This window comes from Trichosurus vulpecula, chromosome 9 (assembly GCF_011100635.1).
Source record: "Trichosurus vulpecula isolate mTriVul1 chromosome 9, mTriVul1.pri, whole genome shotgun sequence".
In the NCBI taxonomy this organism is placed as follows: domain Eukaryota; kingdom Metazoa; phylum Chordata; class Mammalia; order Diprotodontia; family Phalangeridae; genus Trichosurus; species Trichosurus vulpecula.
The window spans coordinates 61,783,459-61,810,099 of record NC_050581.1 but is presented as its reverse complement, the minus strand read 5'-3'; the positions used below and the strand labels follow the sequence as shown (position 1 = coordinate 61,810,099).

Sequence of the window (26,641 nt, the reverse complement as noted above, 5' to 3'; positions counted from 1 at the left end):
TCTAAAGAAACAGAGATCAAATGGGGGCAACAAGGGGAAATTCTCCTGCATGAGAGAGATTTGGGAGCAGAAGGATTTTAATAGTTCCAAATTTCATCCTGTAGGTTGCTTCCTAATCCACTTATTTGTAGGACTGGCACTCTATATTGAACTTTTTGTCTCTTGGGAAATTCAATATCTCCTGAAAAGTTGTATGACTCTTATTTTTAAAAAAATAATGCAATCTCAAATTTGTTTAGAACAGGAATGTCTTCTTCCTCTCTTATGAAGGGAAAAAGTCTTTATTGAGAGGCTTCTGCCCATGAAACCAGGGTAGACAACCCCACATACAATCATTTCAATCATACCAAGGGAAATTTGATCTGGGCAGAAGAGATTTTGCAAAAGCAACTGAATTCTTTCTGCCAGTGTGGGAAGGTGAATATTGACTTGGGACCCAGGATATCTGTGGATGGAGGAGTTTACTTTCCAAGTTGTCCTAGTCATGGGAGGCTCTGGAATCCTTGTTCAAGGAAACTTTGAAACACGAGAAATCTTGCTTCCATGTGGTAGTAAGAGGACTGTTTTATGTTGTGATCTTTGGTTTTTGAAGGAGGAGAGAGTAGCCAAAGGGGCATCCTGTTCAATTTTTTTCCCTGTTCCTAGACCATACTAGGGCCAATGGCAGCTCCTCCCTTTGGACTGAGAGCTAAGGATCCAGCTTCCTCTTAACCTGAAGGTATTCAGGGATTAAAAAAAGGTGACACAACCAAACAACCTAGCACATAGTAGGCACTTTGTAAATGCTAGTTGACAGACTAACAGTCATTTAACACTTAGAATCTAGGAATCTCTTAGTAGGAAAAGCCCCTTCTATCCCTGGTCAGAGGCTACAGAAATTGGAAAAGTGGAAACAAATTTTATGAAAATTTCATGACTCACATTAAAATAATCAGAAATTGATAACATAAATTAACAGTTTGAAATCCTTGGTCCAAATAATCATGATAAAAGATTGGAGTCATATTTTGTGACTCTTTTGTAAGTCTATGTATTTGATTTTGTGTATTTTTTTATTTAGTATTTTATTTTTCCTCAGTTACATGTAAAAACAATTTTCAACTTTGAGTTCCAGATTCTCTGCCTTCCTCCCTCCCCATCCCCCTACTCCCCTCATTGAGAAAGCAAGCAGTTCGATATAGGTTATACATGTGTAGTCATGCAAAACATATCCGTAAGAGTCATGTGGAAGAAAACATAGACAAAAAATCAAGAAAAATAAAGAAAGTTAAAAAGTATACTTCGATCTATATTCAGACACTATCAATTCTTTCTCTGGGGATGGCTAGCATTTTTCATCATAAGTCCTTCAGAGTTGTCTTGGATCACTGTGTGCTGAGAATAGCTAAGTCATTCACAACAGATCATATTACAATATTGCTGTTATTTCGTACACAGTACATTTCACTTTGCTTAAGCCTATGCAAGTCTTTCAGGTTTTTCTGAGAGCCTCCTGCTCATCATTTCTTATAACAAAATAGTATTCCATCATAATCACATGCCACAACTTGTTCAGCCATTCCCCAAATGATGGGTATCCCCTCAATTTCTAATTCTTTGCCCCCAGAAAAGAGCTGCTATAAATATTTTTGTACATAAAGGTCCTTTTCCTTTTTGTTTTTTTATCTCTTTTGGGGCTGGTAGTGGTATTGCTAGGTCAAAGGGTGTGGATGGTTTTATAGTCCTTTGGGCATAGTTCCAAATTGCTTTACAGAATGGTTGAATCAGTTCACAACTCCACCAACAATGCATTAATTTCTCATTTTTCAGACATCCCCTCCAACATTTGTCATTTACCTCTTCTGTCCCATTAGCCAATCTAATAGGTATGAGGTAGTACCATAGAATTGCTTTAATTTGCATTTCTCCTATCAATAGTGAGTTAGAATATTTTTCATATGGCTATAAATAGCTTTGATTACTTCTTCTGAAAACTGATTATATCTTTTGATCATTTATCAATTGGGGAATGGCTCTTATTTTTATAAATTTGACTCAGTTCTCTACATGTTTGAGAAATGAGGCCTTTTATCACAGAAACTTGCTTCAAAAATTTTTTTTCACAGTTACTATTGCTAACTATATTTCCCTCCATCCTATCCGCATTTATTCTATTTATTCTATTCTCTCTTTCCTTTCATGTCACCCTCCCCTTCTCTTCTGTGACCCCCTTCCTTTCCTACTTTCCTGTAGGGTAGAATAGATTTCTATACCAATCGCATGTGTATGTTATTCCCTCTTTGAGCCAATTCTGATGAGAGTAAGGTTCACTCACTGCCCTTCACCTCCTCCCTCTTCCCTGCCACTGTAAAAGCTTTTTCTTGCTTTCTTATGTGAGATAATTTACACTATTCTACCTCTCCCTTTCTCTTTCTCCCAGTACATTCCTCTCTCATGCCTTAATTTTATTTCTTTTAGATATCATCCCTTCATATTCAATGGACACCTGTGCCCTCTGTCTATATATATTCCTTCTACCTACCCTAATAATGAGAAAGGTCTTATGAGTTGCAAATATCATTTTCCCATGTAGAAGTATAAAAAGTTTAACTTTATTAAGTCCCTTATGCTTTCCCTTTCCTGTTTACCTTTTTATGCTTCTCTTGAGTCTTGTATTTGAAAATCAAATTTTCTAATCACCTCTGGTCTTTTCATCAAGAATGCTTGAAAGTCCTCTATCTTGTTGAATATCCATTTTTTCCCCTGAAGTATTTTACTCGGTTTTGCTGGGGAGGTGATTCTTGGTAGCCTCTTTGTCCTCTGAAATATCATATTGCAGGCCCTTCTTCTCTTTAATGTAAAAGATATTAAATCTTGTGTTATCCTGACTGTGGCTCCGCAATACTTGAATTTTTTTTCTTTCTGGCTGCTTGTAATATTTTCTCCTTTACCTGGCAACTCCAGAATATGATTATAATATTCCTGGGAGTTTTCATTTTGGCATGTCTTTCAGGAGGTGATCGGTGGATTTTTCAATTTCTATTTCCCCCTATGGTTCTAGAATATCAGGGCAGTTTTCCTTGATAATTTCTTGAAAGATGATGTCTAGGCTCCTTTTTTGATCATGCCTTTCAGGTAGTCCAGTAATTTTAAAATTATCTATCTTGGATCTATTTTCCAGGTCAGTTGTTTATCCAATAAGTTATTTCACATTGTCTTCTATTTTTTCATTCTTTTGGTTTTGTTTTGTTGTTTCTCACAAAGTCATTAGCTTCCATTTGTTCCATTCTAATTTTTTTTTTAAATTTATTTATTTAACATATTTGGTTTTCAGCACTGATTTTCACAACAGTTTGAATTACAAATTTTATCCCCATTTCCACCCTCCCCCCCACTCCAAGATGGCATATATTCTGGTTGCCCTGTTCCGCAGTCAGCCCTCCCCTCTATCACCCCCCTCCTCTCTCATCCCCTTTTCCCTTCCTTTCTTGTAGGGCAAGATAAATTTCTACACCCCATTGCCTGTGTATCTTATTTTTTAGTTGCATGCAAAAACTTTTTTTTTTGTTTTTGAACATCTGTTTTTAAAACTTTGAGTTCCAAATTCTCTCCCCTCTTCCCTTCCCACCCACCCTCCCCAAGAAGTCGAGCAATTCAACTTGGCCACACATGTATCATTATGTATAACCCTTCCACAATACTCATGCTGTGAAAGGCTAACTACATTTTGCTCCCTCCCAACCCATCCCGCTTTATTGAATTTTCTCCCTTGACCCTGTCCCCCTTCCAAAGTGTTTGTTTTGATTACTTCCACCCCCATCTGCCCTCCCCTCCATCATCCCCGCCCCCTTTTATTTTTTTTTTATCTTCCTCCCTGTCTTTCCTGTGGGGTAAGACACCCAACTGAGTATGTATGGTATTCCCTCCTCAGGCCAAATCCGATGAGAGCAAGGTTCACTCATTTCCCCCTCACCTGCCCTCTCCCCTCCTCCCACAGAACTGCTTCCTCTTGCCACCTTTATGCGAGATAATCCACCCCTTTCTATCTCTCCCTATCTCCCTCTCTCAGTATGTTGCTCTCTCATCCCTTAATTTCATTTTATTTCTTTTAGATATCTTCCCTTCATCTTCAACTCACCCTGTGTCTGCTCTCTCTCTTTTACATATATATATATATATATATATATATATATATATATATATATAAAACACACACATATATATATACACATACATACACATACATACATATACACATAGATATATACATACATATACACATAGATATATACATACATACACATTCACTTATATATATACATAAACATATATATATATGCATATTCCCTTCAACTACCCTAATACTGAGGTCTCATGAATCATACACATCATCTTTCCATGTAGGAATGTAAACAAAACAGTTCAACTTTAGTAAGTCCCTTATGATTTCTCTTTCTTGATTACCTTTTCATGCTTCTCTTGATTCTTGTGTTTGAAAGTCAAATTTTCTATTCAGTTCTGGTCTTTTCACTGAGAAAGCTTGAAAGTCCTCTATTTTATTGAAAATCCATATTTTGCCTTGGAACATGATACTCAGTTTTGCTGGGTAGGTGATTCTAGGTTTTAATCCTAGCTCCATTGACCTCCGGAATATCGCATTCCAAGCCCTTCGATCTCTTAATGTAGAAGCTGCCAGATCTTGGGTTATTCTGATTGGGTTTCCACAATACTCAAATTGTTTCTTTCTAGCTGCTTGCAGTATTTTCTCCTTGATCTGGGAGCTCTGGAATTTGGCGACAATATTCCTAGGAGATTTCTTTTTGGGATCTATTTGAGGAGGCGATCGATGGATTCTTTCAATTTCTATTTTGCCCTGTGGCTCTAGAATATCAGGGCAGTTCTCCTTGATAATTTCTTGAAAGATGGTATCTAGGCTCTTTCTTTGATCATGGCTTTCAGGTAGTCCAATAATTTTTAAATTATCTCTCCTGGATCTATTTTCCAGGTCAGTGGTTTTTCCAATGAGATATTTCACATTGTCTTCCATTTTTTCATTCCTTTGGTTCTGTTTTATAATATCCTGATTTCTCATAAAGTCACTAGCTTCCACTTGCTCCAATCTAATTTTTAAAGTAGTATTTTCTTCAGCGGTCTTTTGGACCTCTTTTTCCATTTGGCTAATTCTGCTTTTCAAGGCATTCTTCTCCTCATTGGCTTTTTGGAGCTCTTTTGCCATTTGAGTTAGTCTGTTTTTTAAGGTGTTGTTTTCTTCAGTGTATTTTTCAGTATTTTTTTGGGTCTCCTTTAGCAAGTCATTGACTCGTTTTTCATGGTTTTCTCGCATCCTTCTCATTTCTCTTCCCAATTTTTCCTCTACTTCTCTAACTTGCTTTTCCAACTCCTTTTTGAGTTCTTCTATGGCCTGGGGCCAGTTCATGTTTTTTTTGGAGGCTTTTGTTGTGGGCTCTATGACTGTGTTGTCTTCTTTAGGCTGTATGTTTTGGTCTTCTTTGTCACCAAAGAAAGAATCCAAAGTCTGAGACTGAATCTGGGTGTGCTTTCGCTGCCTGGCCATATTCCCAACCAACTAACTTGACCCTTGAGTTTTTCGGTGGGGTATGACTGCTTGTAGACTAACGAGTTCTATGTTCCACGTTTGGGGGGGAGGTGCAAGCTCTGCCACACCAGCACTGCTCCTTCCTCAACCCCCAACCCGAACTGGGCTTAGATCTTCGGCAGGCTGTGCACTCCTGCTCTGATCTGCCACTTAATTCCTCCCACCAGGTGGGCCTGGAGCCAGAAGTAACAACAGCTGTAGCTGCCCCACCTCCTCTGCCCCCGGGGCTGGAAGCCAAACCGCGAACTCCTTCCACTCCCGCAGCTTTTCCCACTAACCTTCTCAGCAGTCTTTGGTGTTTGTGGGTTGAGAAGTCTCATAACTGCCGCAGCTCACATATTCAGGGCGCTAGGGGCCCCATTCGCCCAACTCCAAGTTTGGTTGTTCCACGCTGCTCAGGCTGGGCTCTGCTCCACTCCGTTCCCAGCTCCCAGCTCCCCGCTCCCAGCTCCGTGTGGGATAGACCTCACCCAGAGACCATCCAGGCTGTCCTGGGCTGGAGCCCTGCTTCCCTCTGCTGTTCTGTGGGTTCTGCCGTTCTAGAATTTGTTCAGAGCCAATTTTTATAGGTTTTTGGAGGGACTCGGTACGGAGTTCACTCTAGTCCCTGCTTACCCGCCGCCATCTTGGCTCCGCCCCCCTCCATTCTAATTTTTAAGAAATTATTTTCTTCAGTGAGGTTTTGAACCTCCTTTTCCATTTGGTCAATTCTGCTTTTTAAGGCATTCTTCTTCTCATTGGCTTTTTGGACCTCTTTTTTACTGTTTGGCCTAGTCTGTTTTTTAAGGTGTTATTTTCTTGAGTATTTTTATGGGTGTTTTTTAGCAACCTGTTGACTTGTTTTTCATGATTTTTTGCATCACTGTCATTTCTATTCCTAATTTTTCATCTCTCTCCCTCTTACTTGATTTTCAAAATCCGTTTTGAGTTCTTCCATGGCCTGAAACTAATTGATATTCTTCTTGGAGGGTTTGGATGTAGGACCTTTGACTTCATTGTCTTCTTCTGAATGTGTGTCTTGATCTTCTTTGTCACCATAGTAGCTTTCTATAGTCAGAGATTTTTCCATTGTTTGTTCATTTTCCCAATCTATTACTTGATTTTTAACTCTTTGCTTCCAGTATGGGGGGTGCACTGTCCCAAGCTTCAGGGGTTTTGTGCAGTTGTTTTCAGAGATACTTCTAGGGACCTATAAGTTTTCAGTTTTTCCAAGGTGGTATGATCAAAGGAGAAGTGTTTACTCTTCTCCTGGCCTACGCTCTGGTCTGTGAGTAATCACAAGCACTCTTTTCATCCCAAGAACTGTGAGGAGAGTCCCCCTCCACTGCTGCTACAAACTCTGCTGTGGTAGTGCTCCTCCTCAGCCTGGGACTGCCACCTGGACTGGTATATGGTTCCAAGTGTGGGAAAAGCCACAGAGTCTTGCCTCAGTCCTAGCAAAGAGACCCCTGTAATCTCCTTTTGACCAGCTGTTCAACCCTCCCTTTACTGTCTAAGAGTTCCCGAAGGAGCCTCTGTCACTGCTGCTGCTGCCACTGCTGATTCAGTCACTCCCAGGCTCTGCTCTTGGTTTGCTGTGTTGGTGTAGCCTGTGCTCCATTCTCACCCAGGTGCAACAGACCTTTCCTGTTGACTTTCTAAATTGTCTTTGGGGTCCGTGGGCTGAGAGGTCCAGAAATAGCCTCTGCTGCCAGTGATTCTGTTGCCCTGAGGCCTGCTCTGGGTTTGCTGGGACCCTGTCTGCACAGGCTCAGCCTGCACTGGATTGTGCCCCCTCTCACACTGGTGCAACAGACCTTTCCTGCCAACCTTCCAAGTGATCTTGGGCTGGAAATTTATTTCACTCCATCTTTTCGTGAGTTCTGCTCTAGAATTTGTTTAGCATCATTTTTAAAGGTATTTGGAGAAGAGTTCAATCCTTTACTCTACCATTTATTTTGTGTATTTAAAAACATAATTCTGAGATGGAGTCCATAGACTTCACCAGACTGTGAAAGGGATCTAGGACAGAAAAAAGGTGAAGAGCCAAGATGGCAGAGTAATAATTAAGTTGCTCTCACCCTCCCTTATTGACCTCTGAAAGTCCAGACAATACTGCCCCAGGAAAAACCCTGGAACAGGTGAGCCAGCAGAAAGATGGGGTATAGCAGTCTTGTAACCCAGGAAGCTCAGGGGATTAACAAGAAAGGCTCCTCTCACCCTGAGGGAGGGGGAGCAATACAGAACAGGAGGCATCCCAACAAGCCAGCAGCAAGCCCCATATCAGCAAACCAGGGGGTTATCCTGAGCCCCAGGGTGGTGAAACAGGCAAGTGCCAACACCAGTCCCCCCTGAGTGCCTCAGCACAGGCAGGGAACCAGTAGACACCAGCTCGGAGAACCACAACATGTTCCAGCATTCTCCAGCAGCCAAATCTCCTGGTGCTTCAGCACAACTCCAGGGGTTGGCAGACATCCTTCAGCAGCCAAACAATTGAATGCTTTAAAGAAGCTCAGGAGAGCAGGCATCCCCCACGGGCCAGACTCCCCACCCCTACCCTGAAAGCTCCAGTGTTGCTGACCCCAGCTCAGCAGCAGGTAAGCTGCCAGACCCCTACAGCCTCCAGCTGCCAGTACCTAAGGCCCCAGGCTTCCAGCACAAGAAGCATGGGTCATTGCCCCCTGTGCTCCAACAGGATCATTCAATTTTAAAAGCCAGGAAATAGGCAAACACCATGAGCAAAAAGCAGACACAGACAATGACCATAGATTCTTATTATGGGGACAGGGAAGATCAAGGCACAAATTTAGAAAAGGACAACATTGTCAATATACCCACATCTGAAACCTCAAAGGGAAATATGAACTGGTCTCAATCCCAAAAAGCCTTCTTGGAAGAATTTAAGAAGGATTTTAAAAGTCAAATAAGAGAAGTAGAAGAAAAATTGGGAAAAGAAAAGAGAAGTATGCAAGAGAGAGTCAATAACTTGGAAAAGGAAGGACAAAAATTGACTGTAGAAAACAAGTCCCTAAAAAATACAATTGGCCAAATGGAAAAGGAGGCACAAAAACTCACTGAAGAGAAGAACTCCCTAAAAAGTAAAATGGGAGGCAGCTAGGTGGTGCAGTGAGTAGAGCACCGGCCCTGGAGTCAGGAGGACCTGAGTTCAAATCTGGTCTTAGACACTTGACACATTTAACTAGCTGTGTGACTCTGGGCAAGTCACTTAACCCCAATTGCCCTCCCTCCCCCCTGCAAAAAAAATCAGAATTGGGCAAGTGGAAGCTAATGACTCTATGAGATGTCAAGAATCAGTCAAACAGAAACAAAAGACTGAAAAAAAGAAGAAAATGTAAAATATCTCATTGGTAAAACAACTGACCTGGAAAATAGATCTAGGAGAGACAATTTAAAAATTATTGGTCTACCCAAAAACCATGATTAAAACGAAAAGGAGCCTGTACAGCGTCTTTCAGGAAATCATCAAAGAAAACTGCCCTGAGGTCCTAGAACCAGAAGGTAAAATAGTCATAGAAAGAATCCACCAATCACCCCCTGAAAGAGATTCCAAATTGAAAACACCAAGGAATATTGTAGCCAAATTCCAAAATTACCAGGTCCAAGAGAAAATACTGCAAGCAGCCAGAAAGAAACAAATATCATGGAACCACAGTCAGAATTACACAGGACCTTGCAGCTTCTACATTAAAAGATTGGAGGGTATGGAATATGATATTCCATAAGGCAAAAGAGCTTGGATTACAACCAAGAATCAACTACCCAGAGAACTAAACATAATCTTTCAGGGGAGGAGATGGATATTCAACAAAGTAGGGGACTTCCAAACTCTCCTGATGAAAAGACCAGAGCTCAACAGAAAATTTGGTTTTCAAAAACAAGATTCAAGAGAGGCATAAAAAGTAGATGAACTCAATTCCACTTCAAGAATGTAATCAGCCTGTTGAGATTCATCTTCAGAGACATGGTCTCAGAAGCCTGCTGTTCAAGTAAACTACCTACCAGAACTCCCTGGATTCTGATGGCCTTACTTGACTTCAGCTGGACTACTCAGAGTTCCCAGGTGCCCATGACCTTGGTGGTGGGGACAGCCATCATGGGGGGAAACCATCTTGCCTAAGTGAAAAGGTGATCCAGATTAGAACAGGTTAAGAACTCACGATGTCTAGAAGCAAGGGACTATGGAAATGTTCAGAATGTGAACTCTGTATTAGACTGAACCAGCCAGCGTTGCTGACTCAGGGGCAAGCTGGAAGGAGCAGTGATGGCAATCCTCTGTCCTTCCTTTCCTCCTCCAGACATTCCAAAGCATTTGGCTAACCATGTCACTCCCCTGCTCTAACAGCTTCAAGGACTCTGTATTGATCAAATACCTACACCTCTGTTTGGCACTGGAAGTCCTTCCAGTCTGGCTACCGCCTCTTTCCAAGCTGATTACTCATTTCTCTGTCCCACACATTCTGTGTTCCAATTTCAGCCAAGCATTCCTTCTTGCTCTTACCTATACAAACATCCTACCTCTTGCTTCCATCTTTGCACAGGCTATGCTGAAAGTCTAGACTGCTCTCCCACTCTGCCTTTTCTGACTCTTTTCACCCTTATCTCATTTCAGGCAGGACTCAGCTCCAGCGTCATCTCCTGCCTAAGGACATTCCTGATGACCCCATCATTGTTAGCATTTTCCTCCTTATTCCCACCTCCCCCAAACTGACTCATTATTTATTATTTTCTTTATTTTTACTTCTCTTTGTACCTGTTCTTTCTCCTTAAAAGAATATAAGCTCTTCGAGGGCAGAAACTATTTTCATTTAGTGTTGCCTGATATAGTACCTGGTGCATAGCAGGCATCTGAGGAATGCTGGTTGAATTGAATTGAACGATATTATTCTCCTTCTGCTTATTTTTTTCTGCCTAAGTTCACCCAAGATTTTGTTATGTTACCTGGATTTCCTCATATTTGTCATTTCTCACTGCGCAATGGTATTCGATCATAGTCTAAGCCACAGTAATTCCCTGAGTCTTGGCCACCACATTGTTTCCATTTTTTATGATACCACAAAAAGGCAGTCAGCAATTATTTTACAATGTCTACCACATAGTGAGGGCTTAATAAATGCTTGCTGATTGATAAAAAAAACCAACAAAAGAGGTGGAGCCGTTGCTTTAACAAAATAAAATTCACTTGATGGACAGCCTTCTAGTGAAGAGCCTCTTTGTAATTAGTTTAGCCAGGCCTGGACAAAGAATCCTTCAGCTGAGATCATATCTGTATGGGATTTAACACAGTGCTCAGCACATTAAAAAGTATTTCGTAAATGTTTACTCCCTTCCCCTTCCTTTCCTATTCTAGCTTAGTCATATGGCCTAGCAGATCTTCAACTTCAGAACCCCAGGGCCACCTCCATGTCACAGTGAAACGTTGGAAAAGATCTTTCCTTAAAGAGCTGTTATGTGTGACCACTCAAAAAGCCCACTTTACCAGACTTTGCAGGGGAGCTCATTTTTAGATGCCCTTTCTTCCTTTTTTTTCCTTCTAGCTAATTAAGCTTTCCTTTGAGCCTGGCAAAATCTCCCAGTTTCCACTGGAACAGACTGCTCTGCATCTCACTTCCAACCTTGACTTCTATATTTACTCTCCTGTTATCCATGGCTTACTTTGTCGACCAGTGTTTCTTGAGTACCTAATGGGTACATTACCCAACTCTGTGAATGGTTGTTATAGGAAAACCAGAGAAGGAGGCACATTCCTTGTCTTTCAGGGGGATTAGATAATTGTGGAGATAAAAAGAAGAAACTAGAGAATATTACAAGGCAAGATATAATCAAATGCTAAATTATGATGCTGTAAGAATACAAAGAAGGAGGAGACCGAGAGTGGGATTTAAGCTAGCCACTAGAGGATGGAAAGGTTTCTTTTTGGAGCTGTCTTAGCACTCCTCAGAATAAGTGGTGTCAGGGCTGAAGGTTATCAAAAACCTGCCATCTCTGTAGCGGGCTGTCTGACTGCTTCCATTTTCTCCCACGTGTGTCTCTCAGCTGCGTCAAATTCTGTTGTATCCTTGCTTATATAATTCTTAGTTTTGGATTATAAGCTAAAGATGGAAGGCTATAAAGCTGTGAGATTGAAGTTCCAATTCACAGAGCATATGACTAAATATTTCTGAGCATCTGACTTGCTGACAAGGTAGCTTCAGTTCAGTAAAGACAGTCATAGGGTGCCGGGGATCTGGGATACAGAAAGAAGGTTAAATGATGCCATATGTACCAGGGGAGAGGCTGATCTGGCCATGTCACTACCCTACTCAACCAATTGCAGTGGTGTCCTATGTGGCCTTTAGAATGAAATATGAACTCCTCTGTTTAGTTTTTAAAGCCTTACACAATCTGGTTCCACCCTCTCTCTCCAACCTCACTGGACATTACTCCCCTTTCTTCCCCCTGCCCCCCCCGCCCCGTGATCCAGGCAAATTGTCTCTGTTCTTCCTATGATACTCTTATCTCACATCGCTGTGTCTTTTCTTTGACTGCTTCCCATGCCTGAAATGCAGTTCTCCCTTACATCTTCTTCATAGAATCGCTCTCTTCCTTTAAGATCTAGCTCAAACACTGTTTTCTGCATGAAGTCTTACTGATGCCCCCAACTGCTAGTTCTCTCCCTCTCTTCTCCCAAAAAACTTTGTATTTAACTACTTTATGTGTATATTTGTTTATTTGTTAACTTTATGCCATATATATGTGTAGATGTACTTAGTATTTCTCCATTAGAATACAAGTTTATTGCAAGGAGGAATTTTTTCATTTTTTGTACTTGTATCCCTCACCCCTAGCAGAGTACCTGGTACGTAGTAGGTACTTAATAGATATTAACTGATCAACTGATCACCCTTTTGTGTTTCTGCTGCTGCCAAGATGAAGGGGTGCATAAACTTTAGCAAGAGTATTCAGAGGTGCCAGAGAGTAGAAAGGGAGCTGGTATACATGGCAACTGGATTAAAGTTGGTAGTGAGGGGGCATTTGATGAGTTAGTGGACAAGGTGGTAAGAGAGGGCATTTGGTGAGATTGGTTGAGACTATGCTGCTGGAAAAAGAACACAGTTACAATGCTTCAGTGTTGGTCTCAGGTGTCCTTCCCTTCTCTATAGCCTGTGCAGTGTGTGGATCCATTCCTGAGTGTTCTTTGGTCTAGGTTGTAGCCCCAGCTGCTCCAGAGCCTACATATAGCAGAATTGGGAAGGTAAGCGATGAGACTCTGATCAGCTCCAGCCTAATGCTGCTGATCTGAATGGTACCACTTGAGCTTAATCCCAATTTCATGTTCCATGAGGAAAATGTCTAGAGATCATTATGCATAACAGGTAGTCCTTTAACAATGCCATCTGCTGTTTGCTTTTCTTTTCTTCAGGGTGACGACATAACCAAGGTGACCCAAGCAGCCAAAATAGTGGAGCGGATGGTCAATCAGAACACATATGATGATATTGCCCAAGGTATGGCACTTACCGCAAGAGTGTTTATAGATCTTGTTTTCAGGAATACTCACATTTCAAGTCAGCAAATATGAGATGAGTACCTTCTGGGTAATCGGCGTATGCTAGGTATTGTAATGTAAGAGAAAGAAGACACAGGCACAGACCTCAAAGAGTTTGTGCTATCTTTACAATTAAGGAAGCAAGATAGATATAGATATGTACATATCGATATAGATATATGAGAGAAATCATAGAGGAAGATATAATTGCAAATGTCAAAATGAGTGGTACAGATGAGAATATTATAGGAATTTAGAGAAGGGAAAGATAGATGTGGCTAGAGTAATTGGGGGAAATTTTATTGAATCTTGAAAGATTAGGAGGATTTCGTTAGGCAATGGAGGAGGAGAACTCATAGGATCATAGACTTAGGGTTGGAAGGAATCTCAAAGGCTATCTAGTCCAACCTCATTTTACAGGTAAGGAAACTGAGGCCTAGGGAAATTAAATGACCTGCCAAAGGTCACACAGGTGGGAAGGGTCAGAGGTTTACTACCTCACTGCCCAGATTTTCTGTATGCAGAGCCAGTCAGTGATCCTTTCTATTGTAGCAAAGGACCATCATGAGCAAAGACTTCGGGAGAGGCGCGAATATAGTGTGTACAGGCTGTGCTATTTGGCTGGCAGGAGCAGAAAGTTCATATGGGGAAATAGTTGGAGAAATCTTGAAACACAGCAAAAAATAGGAGGCTTTTATCACATCTCAGGGATGAATAGCAAATTAAAAACACTTACTAATGTTCCTCTAGAATGTTGCCTATTATGAACCCCTCTAGCCTCAGCAACTCCTTAGTTATTAATTTAAATAAGTTTTTATTGATATTTTCTTTTTCCTGCATCATTATAGTCACCCCATGTATCCCTCTTCCTCTGCCTCTGCGAGAGCCACCCCATATGACAAATAGTATTTTTTAGAGAGGAAAAAAGTCAATACAATAGATCAATACATTGAGAAAGTATGAAAACATGTACAATGTGAACCTTCGATCTCCACCAAGGGGTAGGTTGAAGGTGTCTTCCCATATCTATTCATTCAAATCCTGCTTGACCTTTAAACTTTTGTTACATTTACTTTTGATATTTTGGTCTGTAATTCTTTCTATTTACATTGTTGTAGTTTCTGCATATGTTTCTTTCTTGACTCTGCTTACTTCACTTTGCATCCGTTCATATAGATCTTTCCAGGCTTATCCTAGGCGTATTAATTTTGTCTGTGCAGAAGCTTTTCAATTTCAAGCAATCAAAGTTATCTATTTTATCTTTGGTCATTGCTTTTATCTCTTATTTGGTTAAGAATACATCTCTTACCCATAGCTATGAAAGCTGTATGATCTATTTTTCTTCTGTTTTTTTATGGTCTTTAATATTAAGGATGTGTATCCAGTTAGAATGTATTATGGAGTATGGTATGAAGTGCTGGTCTAAGCCTAATTTCTGCCAGATTGCTTTCTCAGCAGTTTTTTTAACCAAATATGGAGTTTTTTCCTAGGTTGTTTTTCCTGTGTTGTCCAACACTGGGTTATTGAGTTCTGTTGTTTCCTATTCTTCCACTGATGTGTCTTTCAATTTTTTAACTAGTCCCAGATGGTTTTGATGACTGTTGCTTTATGATATAGTTTGAGGCCTACAAGTGCTCCTCCCCCTTCATCCCAGTTTCTTTTCCTAATTTCCCTTGATATCACTTAGCTATTGATCATGTTCTCACTTAACAAATCGCTTATTATTTTGAATTTCAGAGAGTATTTTTGTTCAGTTCACATTTTAGAAAGGATATTGACAAACTAATAAAGCCTATTAAGAGGAAAATGACCAGGATAGTGAGGTATCTGGAGGCAGTGATGTGTAAGGATTAGGAGAAAGCGCTGGCAATGTTTAGCCTGAAGAAGGAAAGACTTGGGCAGGGTGGAGAAGTGAGAGAGTGGAGAAGAGAGAGGGCATATGATGTACTAGAAACAATGTTGCATAGTGGATGGAGTACTGGACTTAGCAACTGTGTCTCTTAACACCTTACTCTCCTCACCTGCTAAATGGGGAAGATATTTGTGTTTTTATTGTTGCCGTGGGTTGGTCCAGCTCCTTGTGACACCATTTGGGGTTTTCTTGGCAAAGATATTGAGGTTCTTTGCCATTGCCTTCTTTGGCTCATTTTACAGATGAGGAAACTGAGGCAACAGGGTTAAGTGACTTATTAGGGTCACACAGCCAGTGAGTATCTGAGGCCAGATCTGGACTCAGGAAGATGAGTCTCCCTGACTCTAGAGCAGCACTGTCTCCACTGTTCTCTGGCTTATGAGGTTGTGCTGAGGAGAGCGCTCTGAAAACCTTAAAGTACTATGTGAATGTTAATTATGTTTAGTGTTATTTGACTAGGCCTCTGAGGGCAGAACCAAGTGGGCGTTACAGAGGAGGAAACGTGGACTTGATGTTAGGGAAAACTCCCTCATAATCAGCGATATTCAAAAGAAGAATGAAATCGTTCGAGTTCCATAATAACAGTGGAATTCCTCATGTGGGGGTTGGATGAGCAGCCCGACATTAGGCACAGGCTAGGCAGAATGTGTGTTCAGGTACAGGCTGAGCAAGTTACCTCTGCGGTCTCTCCTCAGCTCTGAGGCTCTGTGAGCAAATGTTGAAGAGGAGGTTAGGGACCAGATGTTGGCGTCAGGTTCGGGGTGTGGGAATATAGCTGAGGCCCCACACCACAGATGAGCATCAGAGGCTCCATCCTTACCTTATTTGGAGAAAGAGCAGATGTTTTAGTCATCTTCGAATGCTGGTACATTATTGTCAGACTGAGTCAACAGTAGTTCATAATGTGGAGTGTGTGTGTGTGTGTGTGTGTGTGTGAGAGAGAGAGAGAGAGAGAGAGAGAGAGAGAGGGAGAGAGAATAATATAACTGACATAAGACACTTTAATTTTTGCAGTCTCATCTGAGCAGTACAACAACTCTATGAGGGAGACGCTACTGATATTATTAATTCCATTTTATGTATGAGGAAACTGAATCCTAGGGCTCATGACTTGCTCACTAGTCCTTCAGCCAGTAAGTGTCAGAGGTACGATTTGAAATCAGGTCGTCCTGACCCCAGATCCAGCATGCTGCTCTCCACTCAAATGAGGCAGTATATTTAAAGCTATATCAGAATCAGAATTATTGTGATGATGATTACTATGCAGAGTAAGTCCCTTAGAAGACTGCAGGGGCTTGGCTCTGTCAGTCTGTATTTTTCATTCAGTTGCCCTGGTTATTTTGTGAGGTCTTGGCCGCTCTAACCTCTGAGGAAGCCAGTCAGGTAATCCTGGGGAGGCAAGGCTGTGTCCCTGCCCCACCTTCCCTGTGTCCCTGCCCCACCCTCCCTGGCCAGGTACGAGGGAGCATGTGGTCCATTGCTGCACTACACCAGGAGTTCTTAATGTGTGTGTGTGCGTGTGTGTGTGTGCGTGCGCGTGCGCGCGCGCGCACTTACGTAGTCTGGTGAAGCCTCTGGACCCCTTCTTAGGATGTTGTTTTTAAATGCACAAAATAAAATACGTGGGACTACAACAAATGAATGATATTGAAAAGCAGTTACCAAAATAATCAAAAAACAAAACCGGTTCACAGCCCTCAGGTTGAGAACTCTGGCACTAAAGCTGGAATTCAGAGCTAATAAGGGATCTGAGTAGTCATGATGTGTCAAGAGCCGTCCTGCAGATCCAGCCCCCAAACTGGGAGTTCATGGCATATTTCTCTCTGTAGCCTATTATCAACCTTTCCATATTCAGCAGCAACTCAGTTACTGATTATGTTCCCCTCAGTTAACAGATTGCTCATTATTTTTTCACAACTGTGGCCACTCCCTTGGTACCTTGATGTTCATCATTCATCCCTGGGAGAGCAAAAAACCCAAAATTGCTGGTGAAAGTAGCCAAACGGAGTCCTTCTTTATTATTCAGGCTGAAAAATGACCTTGAATGCTTTTCAGAATTATGGACTTAAAAAGCAGCTATTAATGAATTAGTTATCCACACAACCTGACTTCCTGAAACCTAGCCACTGCAATCACCCCAGTGAAGGACTCAAATCCTAATTAATGTCAGTGGGAAAAAATGGACGTCTGTGAGCCATCTTCATTTAAAAACAAACAAGTCACATCAAATTGCTTTAAAGTTTAATTTTGTTTAATTGAATAAGTTTTTCTTAGAGGATGTGTAATTATAACGGAGAAAATAGAAGTACTAGAAATTATCCTCCTTCCCTTAATGTGGTAATTTTAAAAGGGTAGCCATGCTTCAGGATTTCTGACATGAGTCAAGGCCAGTGCCTCACTGTGTAATCAATCAGCCTGTCTTTTTCCTTTGGCATTTTTGAGGTTCTTCTCACTCTGGAGCTTAGGTTATCACACCCTGATGTGTGATATTTTATAAGTGAGAGAGACAGAGAAAGCAAAAATGAGTGTGTCTCTTCCATTCAGCAACCATATATTGAATGTCTATCCCTGTGCTGTGGAAATGGAGGAAAAAAAAGGTATGATTCAGCTTAACCATATGCAAAGTTTAACCATTTCTTTAGGGAGGTAAAACTAACACGCATGACACAAAACAGTACAAGACAATATGTGAATGCCAGGGATTGTATTATAAATAGTAAGTGCTATAGGAGGTTAGAGAAGGGTTTGATCACTGGGGGCCAGAGTAGTCAGGGAAGGTTTTATAGGGAAAGCAAGATTTGAGAAGTACAGGGACGGTTTATATAAGTGGAGAAGAGAGGTGAGGGCATATCAGGAAGGAAGGTGGGAATTGTTATAGCTTGTATAGGGGACAGTGAGGAGCATGAGCTGGCCTCTAGTCCCATGGAGCCACATGTGGTGGACCCTGTGCAGGGAAGGGAACCATCTTTATCTGCTGGAGTTCCCTTCCAGGCCCAATTCAGATGCCACCTCTTTCATGAAGCCTTTTTCTGGCCCTTCCCTTCCCCCACCACACACTTGTGGAAATGATCTCTTCCTCCTCAGATCCCTCATAACACCTTGCCAACACTGGTCCTGTGCATTTATCTCTCTCTCCTTAAATTCATAGGTATATGTATGTGTCTTCCTTGCCACTCCACTCAATCTGTTAGCTCCTTGGAAGTGGTCTGTGTATCATAGGCATACCTGTGGTCATCCAGGTAGTAATATTCCTGTAACTCTGAGTTTGGTCTTATGAAACCACTTGTACAAAGAGGTAATTGATAAATGTTTGTGAATGGCGGTATAAATGAAGATTCACTTGATCAGGAACTGATAAGACCCAAAGAATAGTGAGTAAGAGATCAGGGTAAACTCAGAAGTAGGTTTATAGTGAAAGGTCCCAGGAATCTGTCCTTTCACCTGTTCTGCTCTGTGGTTTTTGTTTTGTTTGTTTTTTAGGGGTGACATAGATGAGGGCACGCATGTCCTGTTTATCGCATTTGGAGACAACAGGAAACTAGTCAGGATCATTTACAGGTTGGATGACAGAATCAAATTCCAAAGAGACCCCAGAAGATTAAAATGATGGGCAGAATTGAATAGCATGAAATTTAATAGGTTCAAATGACAAGTACTGTATTTGAGGTTTTAAAAATCAGCTGAACAAATACAGGATGAGAGTTATGAGTAGATAAATGGGCATGTGAAAAAGGCCTGGGAGATCGGAGAGGGGGAGGACGTGGGGGGAGATGGTATTACAGAATGCAAGTCCAGTATGAGTCAATGGAGTGGTATGGCAGCCAAGCAGATTAAAGCAATTTTATGCTTTATAAGGATGAGTGCCCAAAATGAGAAGTGATTGCTCTGTTCTAATTTTCCCTATTCAGACCCCATTAGGAATATTGTGGTTGGCTCCAAGGCCCACTTTTCAGGAAAGACATGGATGAGTATGGAGTACATCCAGAGGAGAGACCAGTATAGTGAGGGGACTTGGAACCATATCATTTAAGCATCATTTGAAGGAACTGAAGATATTTACCTTGAAGAACAGAATATTTAGCTATTTTCAGATAATCTTTCTACGTGACAACTCTTGAAATATCTGAAATTTCTCCTCCGTACTTGTTTTGGCAGACTCCCTTCCTCTCCTTCCTTTGGATTTACTGCTCTAGAGCTCAGAAGCCACTAGATCCATTCCCTTTGGACTGCTGTCCTGAATCTGTGGATTACTCTCAGCTGCTTTCTTTGAATCCTGGGATAGGGCATTGTGATTCTCTCTGCACTTATTATTCCCTAACAAACACTTGCTTCTACTTATGGCTCTTAGGATTATTTAACAGGACATCTACTTCTTTTAATTGGCATGGGAGCCAAGTGTTAGAGTCAGAAGGAAAATGGAATCTCTATTGACTTTCATGCAGGGCATAGGTGGCATTTTTTCTCTTTTTGCCACTTGAAGTTCGTGACTTTGGAGAAAGGAAGATATGGGAAGTAAATGGCTATAAAGATGGTGTAAAAGAACAGGGTCTGATTTTATGGACCATGACTTATGGTAGGACAATGAACTACTGGCAAGGAACAGAGCATGTCTCATAAAGTTGGAAAGAACGCATTTAGTAGGGCCTAATTAAGAGGGCTCTGAATTGGGATAGAGGGGAAGGGAGAAAAATGAGAGGATAAAGCAATAAAACCAGATGCTGTGGAAGATAACACGTGTGATGTAGAATGGCAGAGAGGAGGACATAGCCAGTTACCCACAGGTGACATTAACAGGGAAGAGATTTAGGGGCAACACTTGTGACCTTGGATATCTGTACATCACCACAAAGAATATAGGGTAACTACTGATATAAGACTTAGGTCTCTTGACTTGAACTCCAGTGTTCTTTCCGATACAACTCATTGTCTCTCATCTCATGGTTATAACATTCCAATGGAAGGGTATGCCTTGCTCCAAAGAAGTCTAACTGATGCTACAGGGCAGAGGAGCAGTGCTTTATCTCAAAGAGGGCTAGCTGTGGTTATGGAAATTCTTGAACCTTAGGGCAGAAGTATGGTGGAGAGCATTTCCATGAGCATTAAAATGAGAGAAAGAGAACTGATCACCCGCATGTAGAAGTAATAGTCACCAAGGTGCTGGGGCACCATAGAACAGCTAGCTATGTATTGGGAGAGAGATGGGAGAGAGAGAACAATAATGGATCAAGAAGGAACAGTAATTGGTAAAGCAGCCCTCACCAATGTGGAGCTTTGTGGTGAGTATCAAGCCAGAGTATGTGTCAAAGAAAAAATGCATCACTTTTGAGGAAGGAAGAGAGAAAAGAGACAAGAAAGACACAAGAGCCAAAACCAACCAATGATCAGAATGAGTCCAGGGGCCCTGGAGCTGAGTATAAACCAATCAAACAAGCTGACGATTAATTGACAATCTCAATACATTCAATATATGCCATAGCATATCTTTTTAAGCTGAGCTTGTGTGTACTAAATATGCCTACTTCCTAAAGGGAGAATGTTGTCAAATATTGGGATGTATGTGCTGATGGGAATGTAACAGACCACATAGTCAGACAGAGGATAAGGATGATGCTTTTCTTTAATTATTTTTAATATTTAATTATTTAACTATATTTAGTATAATTAATTACAATTATAAAAATAGTTATTTAAGAGAACTTTGGGGCATGTGACAGAGGTTTTCTTGAAGCAGTTCTTTCTCCAAATATTCTCTCTACTTGGAGGTGGAGGGAGTCTATGGGAATGACTCTAAAGGTAGTATTTGGAAGTGACTTTACTATTAGGAATATAATAATAATAATACATTAAAACATTTAATTATATATTTAATTATTTTTAAATTTTATTTTTATTCAACTTTTTAATTTTCACTTCCGATTTTTCTCCCTCCTTCTTGCCTCTCCCCCCTCCCATCGAGAAGGCAAGAAATATGCTACTCATTATACATACGAAGTCATGCAGAACACATTAGCCATGTTGCAAAAGAAAAAAAGTAAAAGAAAATATGCTTCAGTTTGCGCTCATTCAGTTCATCAGCTCTCATTCTGGAGGAGCATAGTATTTTTCAGGGTGATGCTTTTCTACTACATGTTATAAAACCAACACAAAGGCAAAATGGAGCAATAATGGGGGCATTTCAACTATTTGATATAAAAATATCATTCTCCTTACAGCAGAACAGCTAAGGAGTTCTTGGCTTGTGTTTTTGCTGGTTTTATTGCTTGGAAGGTAGAAGAAACAGTGAGAGAAACTGCTAGTTTGGACTTAATTCTAACCAACAGGGAAGATTTGGTTGCTCACATGGAAATTATAGGAACCTTGCAAGAAAGTGATTGTATTATATTAGACTTCACAATAATAAAGCCTAATAAAACTGGGCACAGTCATACATGTCTGTATGCTTGATTTTAGGAAAACAGCTTTCTAAATATTCAGAGGAAAAAATAGGCCAAATCCTCTAAAAGGGAGAAAGAGACAAATGTGACTACCCAGCTTGGAGCTGAGAATTTTAAAAGAATATCTACTAGAAACAAGAAGAGTACCTCACCAAGGATAAATACTAAAGAGGAGCGTGAATTTATAACAATGATATCAGGAAGGATAAAGTGCAGAATGAATGGGGGTTTGAGAAATAGACAGAAAGTAAAGAAAGGAAATATTTTAGTTGTGTCTGGAGAACAGTGAATGAGGAGTAGTGTTCCTGCTTGGAGGAGATGGTATGTTTGAGGATGACAGAGAAGGTAAATAACTATTCAGGATTGATTTTGCTTCTGTTTTCTCTGTTGAAAAGAGTGATCTTTAGGCTACAATCATTACAACAAATTTGGTTAACAGGATATTGAAGCTCAGGATAGATGAGGAAGCGGAAAGGGAAGATGGAGCTATTTTGAATGAGTTCAGGTCTCTAGACTTGGAAGAATTATTATCATCATTGTTATTATCCTGGAATAATGAAAGAACATGCGGATATAATCAGGAAACTAAAACTAATCTTTGAGAGATAATGGGCAATGAAAGAGAGAGACAGACACAGAGAGAGAGACAGAGAGACAGAGAGAGAGACAGAGAGACAGAGAGGAAGAGACAGACAGAGAGACAGAGAGAGAGTGTGTACATAGTACGTCAGGCTTTGGAGGGACAGACTGTGAGGTAAGAACATTTACATACAAACAAAAGCAAACAAGAGTTCAGACTATCTGCAAGACAAAAAGGACGTTGAATTATAAAGTGACTAATGGGTCACCACCAACTGGAGAAAGTGAAAGTAACCTGCTTGGATGGAGCTGCATTATCGATAGCAGGGTAGTTTCCCACTAATACCTGGCTTCCTAGTGCCTGGTCCACTCCACGGGGTCTTTCCTCCCCTCTTAAGAAGTGAGGAGGAGCCATTCTCTCAAGATTCCCAGACAGCTCCAGGGCTGTTTGGAATCACTCTCTGCTTCTATCATCTAGAGATGGGATCAGGGAAGGAGAGGTGACCCAGATACTTTGACTTGAAAACTAAGGCCTCTGCTCTGTGGTGCCCCCTTCCCTGACTCTTGCTGTTAAAGGGAGGCATAATCACCAATTATTATTGTTACAGCTTGAGGGAATCTGGGAGATGCAGAATGAATAAAAATAAAATCAGTTATAGGGGACACAGCTGCAGGTTACTTCCTGCATGTCTTCACCCCTCTGCCCCAATCCATCCTTCACACCACCTGCCAGCATAATCTCACTCATTCATAAAGATTGTCTTGCTGCTTCTGCTCAGAAATGGTTACTGGTCCCATTTGGAATAACATTCAGACCCTTTCGCCTGGCGTTCATAAGAACCTTCATAGTCCGATGCCTCTCTAACCTTTCCGGGCTGATCTAAACTTATTTGATGCCCTAGTAAAGTGGACTGCTATCTGTAACCCCCAGCCCCACCCACAGCCACCCTGTGCCTTTCCACCCCAGGCCTTTGTTCTTGGAATTCCCAGCGTTTGAAATGTTTTCCCTCCCTCTTTTCATTTTTTGAATTTCTGCCTATCCTTAAGAGCCCGACTCAAATGTTGTCTTCCTTGGTCCCCCATTGAAATAGCTTTCCCCCCTTGGATATCATGTTGGGGTGTTTTGCACCCCTTCTAATTTACTTATTCTGTATCCTGTGTTTTAATGATGTTTTACTATAGTTATGCTGCAAAGCTGTAGGAGAGCAAAGACCATGTGTTATGTAAACTTTCTATCTCCCCCAGCCAAGCCTAGCACACAGTAGGTGTTTTATAAACATTTGCTAAATTATTGTGGTTGAATACATTGCTAGGATCTCTTTTGGGCCTTCCCCATTTCACCCCCATATTAGCCATCTCTTCTTGTCACCTGCTCCCTTGGGTTCCTATGCTATCTCATCTTTATTTCCTTCTCAAGTTACTTCTTAAGATCATAGTAGAGGCCATTAGATATCATCTGCTCCAGTGACCTTATTTGATAGATGATTTTCCCAAGGTCACTCAATAAGCTAATGGCAGAGCTGGGCCTTCCGACTCCAAATCCAGTCCCTGTACCATTATGTTATACAGCCCTTTTCTTAGATCTTGTGGTTCTAAGGAAGCCCTTCCATAGGATGTAAACTCCTTGAGGGTAGGGACTGTCTTTCTTTGCTTTTATTTGTGCCCCTGGTGCTTAGCATACGTATTACTTGACATATGAATGCTTGAATCTTTCCTTTCTAGCTAGGGAGCAAATGACCCTTAAGTTTCATGGTAAAACTCAGCCTCTTGAGCCCTGCTTTGCCAACATTCTTGAACTCTGCCCAGTGATCCCTGAACTGCAGCACCTTCTTTGTGAATGCACTGCACACTGTTCCCATCAACATGGTATTTGTGGAAAGAGCCCAATTTAGAACAGAAAACCTGAGAGCTGTAACCCCAGCTCTATGTTTGGGTAGCCTTGGGCCAAATACTTACCTCCTCTGAGCTTTAGCTAGGTCCTCAGTTATAAGATGGAGATAATAATACTTATGCCACCTACTTTATAGGATTGTTATGGAGATCAAATGGGTTAATATATGCAAAGCACTTTAAGCACTATATGACACATACATTTCTATGTATAAAATGTAAATGGTTTTAATTAGGATTATTATCTCTTTCTGACCTCATAAATACTCTCAGAGCCCCAAGCTCTTTCACATTCCTCTCTCTCCGACTCCTGGCCAACATCACCATTCTGAAGCTTCTGACCTATCCAGAGTACTCATATCTTCCTCAAGGGAGTCACGTCTTCCAGGCACTTGTTTTCTTAGATAAATGTTAGCCTATTTCTCATTTTGTACTTCTCTGACTTTGGCCAAATCCTTTTCAAACCAGATTTACTCCAGTGATTTTGTGAGGGGGAGAGAATTTGGGAAAAGACAGAAAGATGTTTTGCCCTACCTTATTAACCAATTGGTGGGGTACTAGGTTTCCTTGTTCAGTAGAAAGGTCCCCATGAAGCCAGTCCTGGGAGGAATGAGGTCATACTGACCACACCCTAGATTCCCAGGTGTAAGGAGGACCATTTCATTTCTCCAAGGATCTCTTTGAAAACTATGACCTCAGGTTTCATTTGTGGATTTCCAAATCAATATAGATGGTCCACAATCTATGGAGCAGATGTGTTAGAAAAAATTTGCCCATAAAGTAAATTTATATATAATGCATACTACTTTACCACCGATTGTCATTATAAAATCAGATACTCTTATAGAAGAAAAGATGGCTCTGAAGTATAATAAAAGAACATATAATGTAGCTAATCTTTAAAAATCATTGAAAGGAAAAGAACCCATAATTTTCTGTTAAAATATTAATCATAGCATGATAAAATTTTAGAATTTGAAGTTTCTTTTGAAATCATTCAGCCTACTATTTCCCAGACTGTGTTTTCCTGTATGTTGCCAGGGCATTCTAAGCAATTAAATAGAATTCCATGAGAAAATGCTAATGCTAATGCTATCTTCTCCCAAAAATATTAAATTTGAAATTGTGCACATACATTATACATTTGAAACTGGCTTAGCAATTTTGGGGGGTTGAAAATAGACTTAGTTTCCTTGAAATATTCCCAAACCCCCTTTGTCTAAGCTAAGGGATATTCCATATACCCAGACCCTATTTGCCAGACTAACATTGATAGATTCCATCACAGTGTTTCAATACCAAATATCTTTTGTGGACAAATTGGTTTGGAAAGTGACCATCTAGCCCAACCCCTTCCTTTTGATGAAGTGACTTGTGCAAGGTCATTGAGCTAGCCCAGATCTTCCAGGATGAGTCTTACTTTGAAACCTGTGCCTTTTACTCCTCAGCTCTCACGAGTCAATTTCTCCATCTCCTAAGAGGTCTTCCTGTGTCTGTTCTCTCCCTTGCCCCAGTCCATCCTTCATACCACCTGCTAGCATGCTCTCACTCCTGAATAGAGATTGTCATGCCACTCTGCTGCTCAGAAACAGTCAGTGGTTCTCATTGCCTTTGGAGTAAAGATCCTTTTGCCTGGCGCTCACAAGAACCCTCCTAGTTTGTTGCCTCCCCAATCTTTCCAGTCTTATCTCTGAAACACACTTAATGCCCTCAGGGGCTGATATGAAATAGGTATGAAATATGAATTTGGGTCAGAAGACATTGAAAATGAGGGATTTCATAATTATTCTTCAGGCCTAAATGACCATTTTATTACATTTGTCTGTGTGATTTATCTATTGTTGGATTTCCCAGAAAAAAATAGATGAGTCTTACGGATTTAATTTTTTTTTTAAGATTTTAAGTATTATGAAGACGCTGCTGATGAGTATCGGGACCCGGAGGGCACCTTGCTTCCTCTCTGGAAGTTCCAATACGATAAATCAAAGCGCCTGGCCGTGACTGCCCTCTGCTGGTGAGTATTTTGGTTGCACCTTCAAAGTGTTCTGTGCTCCAAAAATGCTTGTTTCTTTAAGCCCGGGTAGGTATGAAATGACAATCCCATGTTACCACAGAGAATAGTCCAGGCATGGAAGTATGTGTTGGACATTTGTCTTTGTACAAACACAGCTTTCCAACTAGTAAAATAATGCAAACGAAGGGGAATAAATGAGGATAGTTATTAGCTCACATGAAGCTTATTTTAACTTCTTTCCTGGAGTAATATCCTTCATTTAATTCTTTTAAAACCTCAATAAGTGGTTGGAGCTGCAAGATCTGTCTTTAAGTACCATGTCTCCAATGGCCAGTTACTGATGGATATGTCAGGTCAGTTGTTAAGGGACAAGGACGAAAGGGTAAGTTATCTGATGAGCATGAGTGATCAGAAGGGAGGGAAGGAGAAAGGAGCAAGTATTTATTAAGCACCTACTATTTGCCAGGTACTGTACTACGTGTTTTACAAATATTGTCTCACTTCAACCTCCCAACAGCCCTTGGAGTTGGGTGTTATTATTATCTCATTTTACAGTTAAGGAACCTGAAGCAAACAAAGATTAAGTGACTTGTCCCAAGTCACCCAGATAGCAGATGACTGAAGTTGGGTTTGACCTTAGGTCTTTCGGACACCAGGCACATTACTGTATCCACTGTGTCATCTGAAGAAT

At 40.9% G+C, this 26,641-nt stretch overlaps 1 protein-coding gene across 1 annotated transcript in view; it reads left to right on the top strand.

Moving 5' to 3' along the window:
* Nucleotides 1-26,641, top strand: part of LOC118832130 (dynein intermediate chain 1, axonemal-like) — a 149,270-nt gene that overhangs the window by 92,069 nt on the left and 30,560 nt on the right. Inside the window, exons 11-12 of the mRNA XM_036739560.1 lie at nucleotides 12,996-13,080; nucleotides 25,833-25,950. Of these exons, the coding sequence (XP_036595455.1) occupies nucleotides 12,996-13,080; nucleotides 25,833-25,950 (203 nt within the window). The remainder of the gene's footprint in view (nucleotides 1-12,995; nucleotides 13,081-25,832; nucleotides 25,951-26,641) is intronic.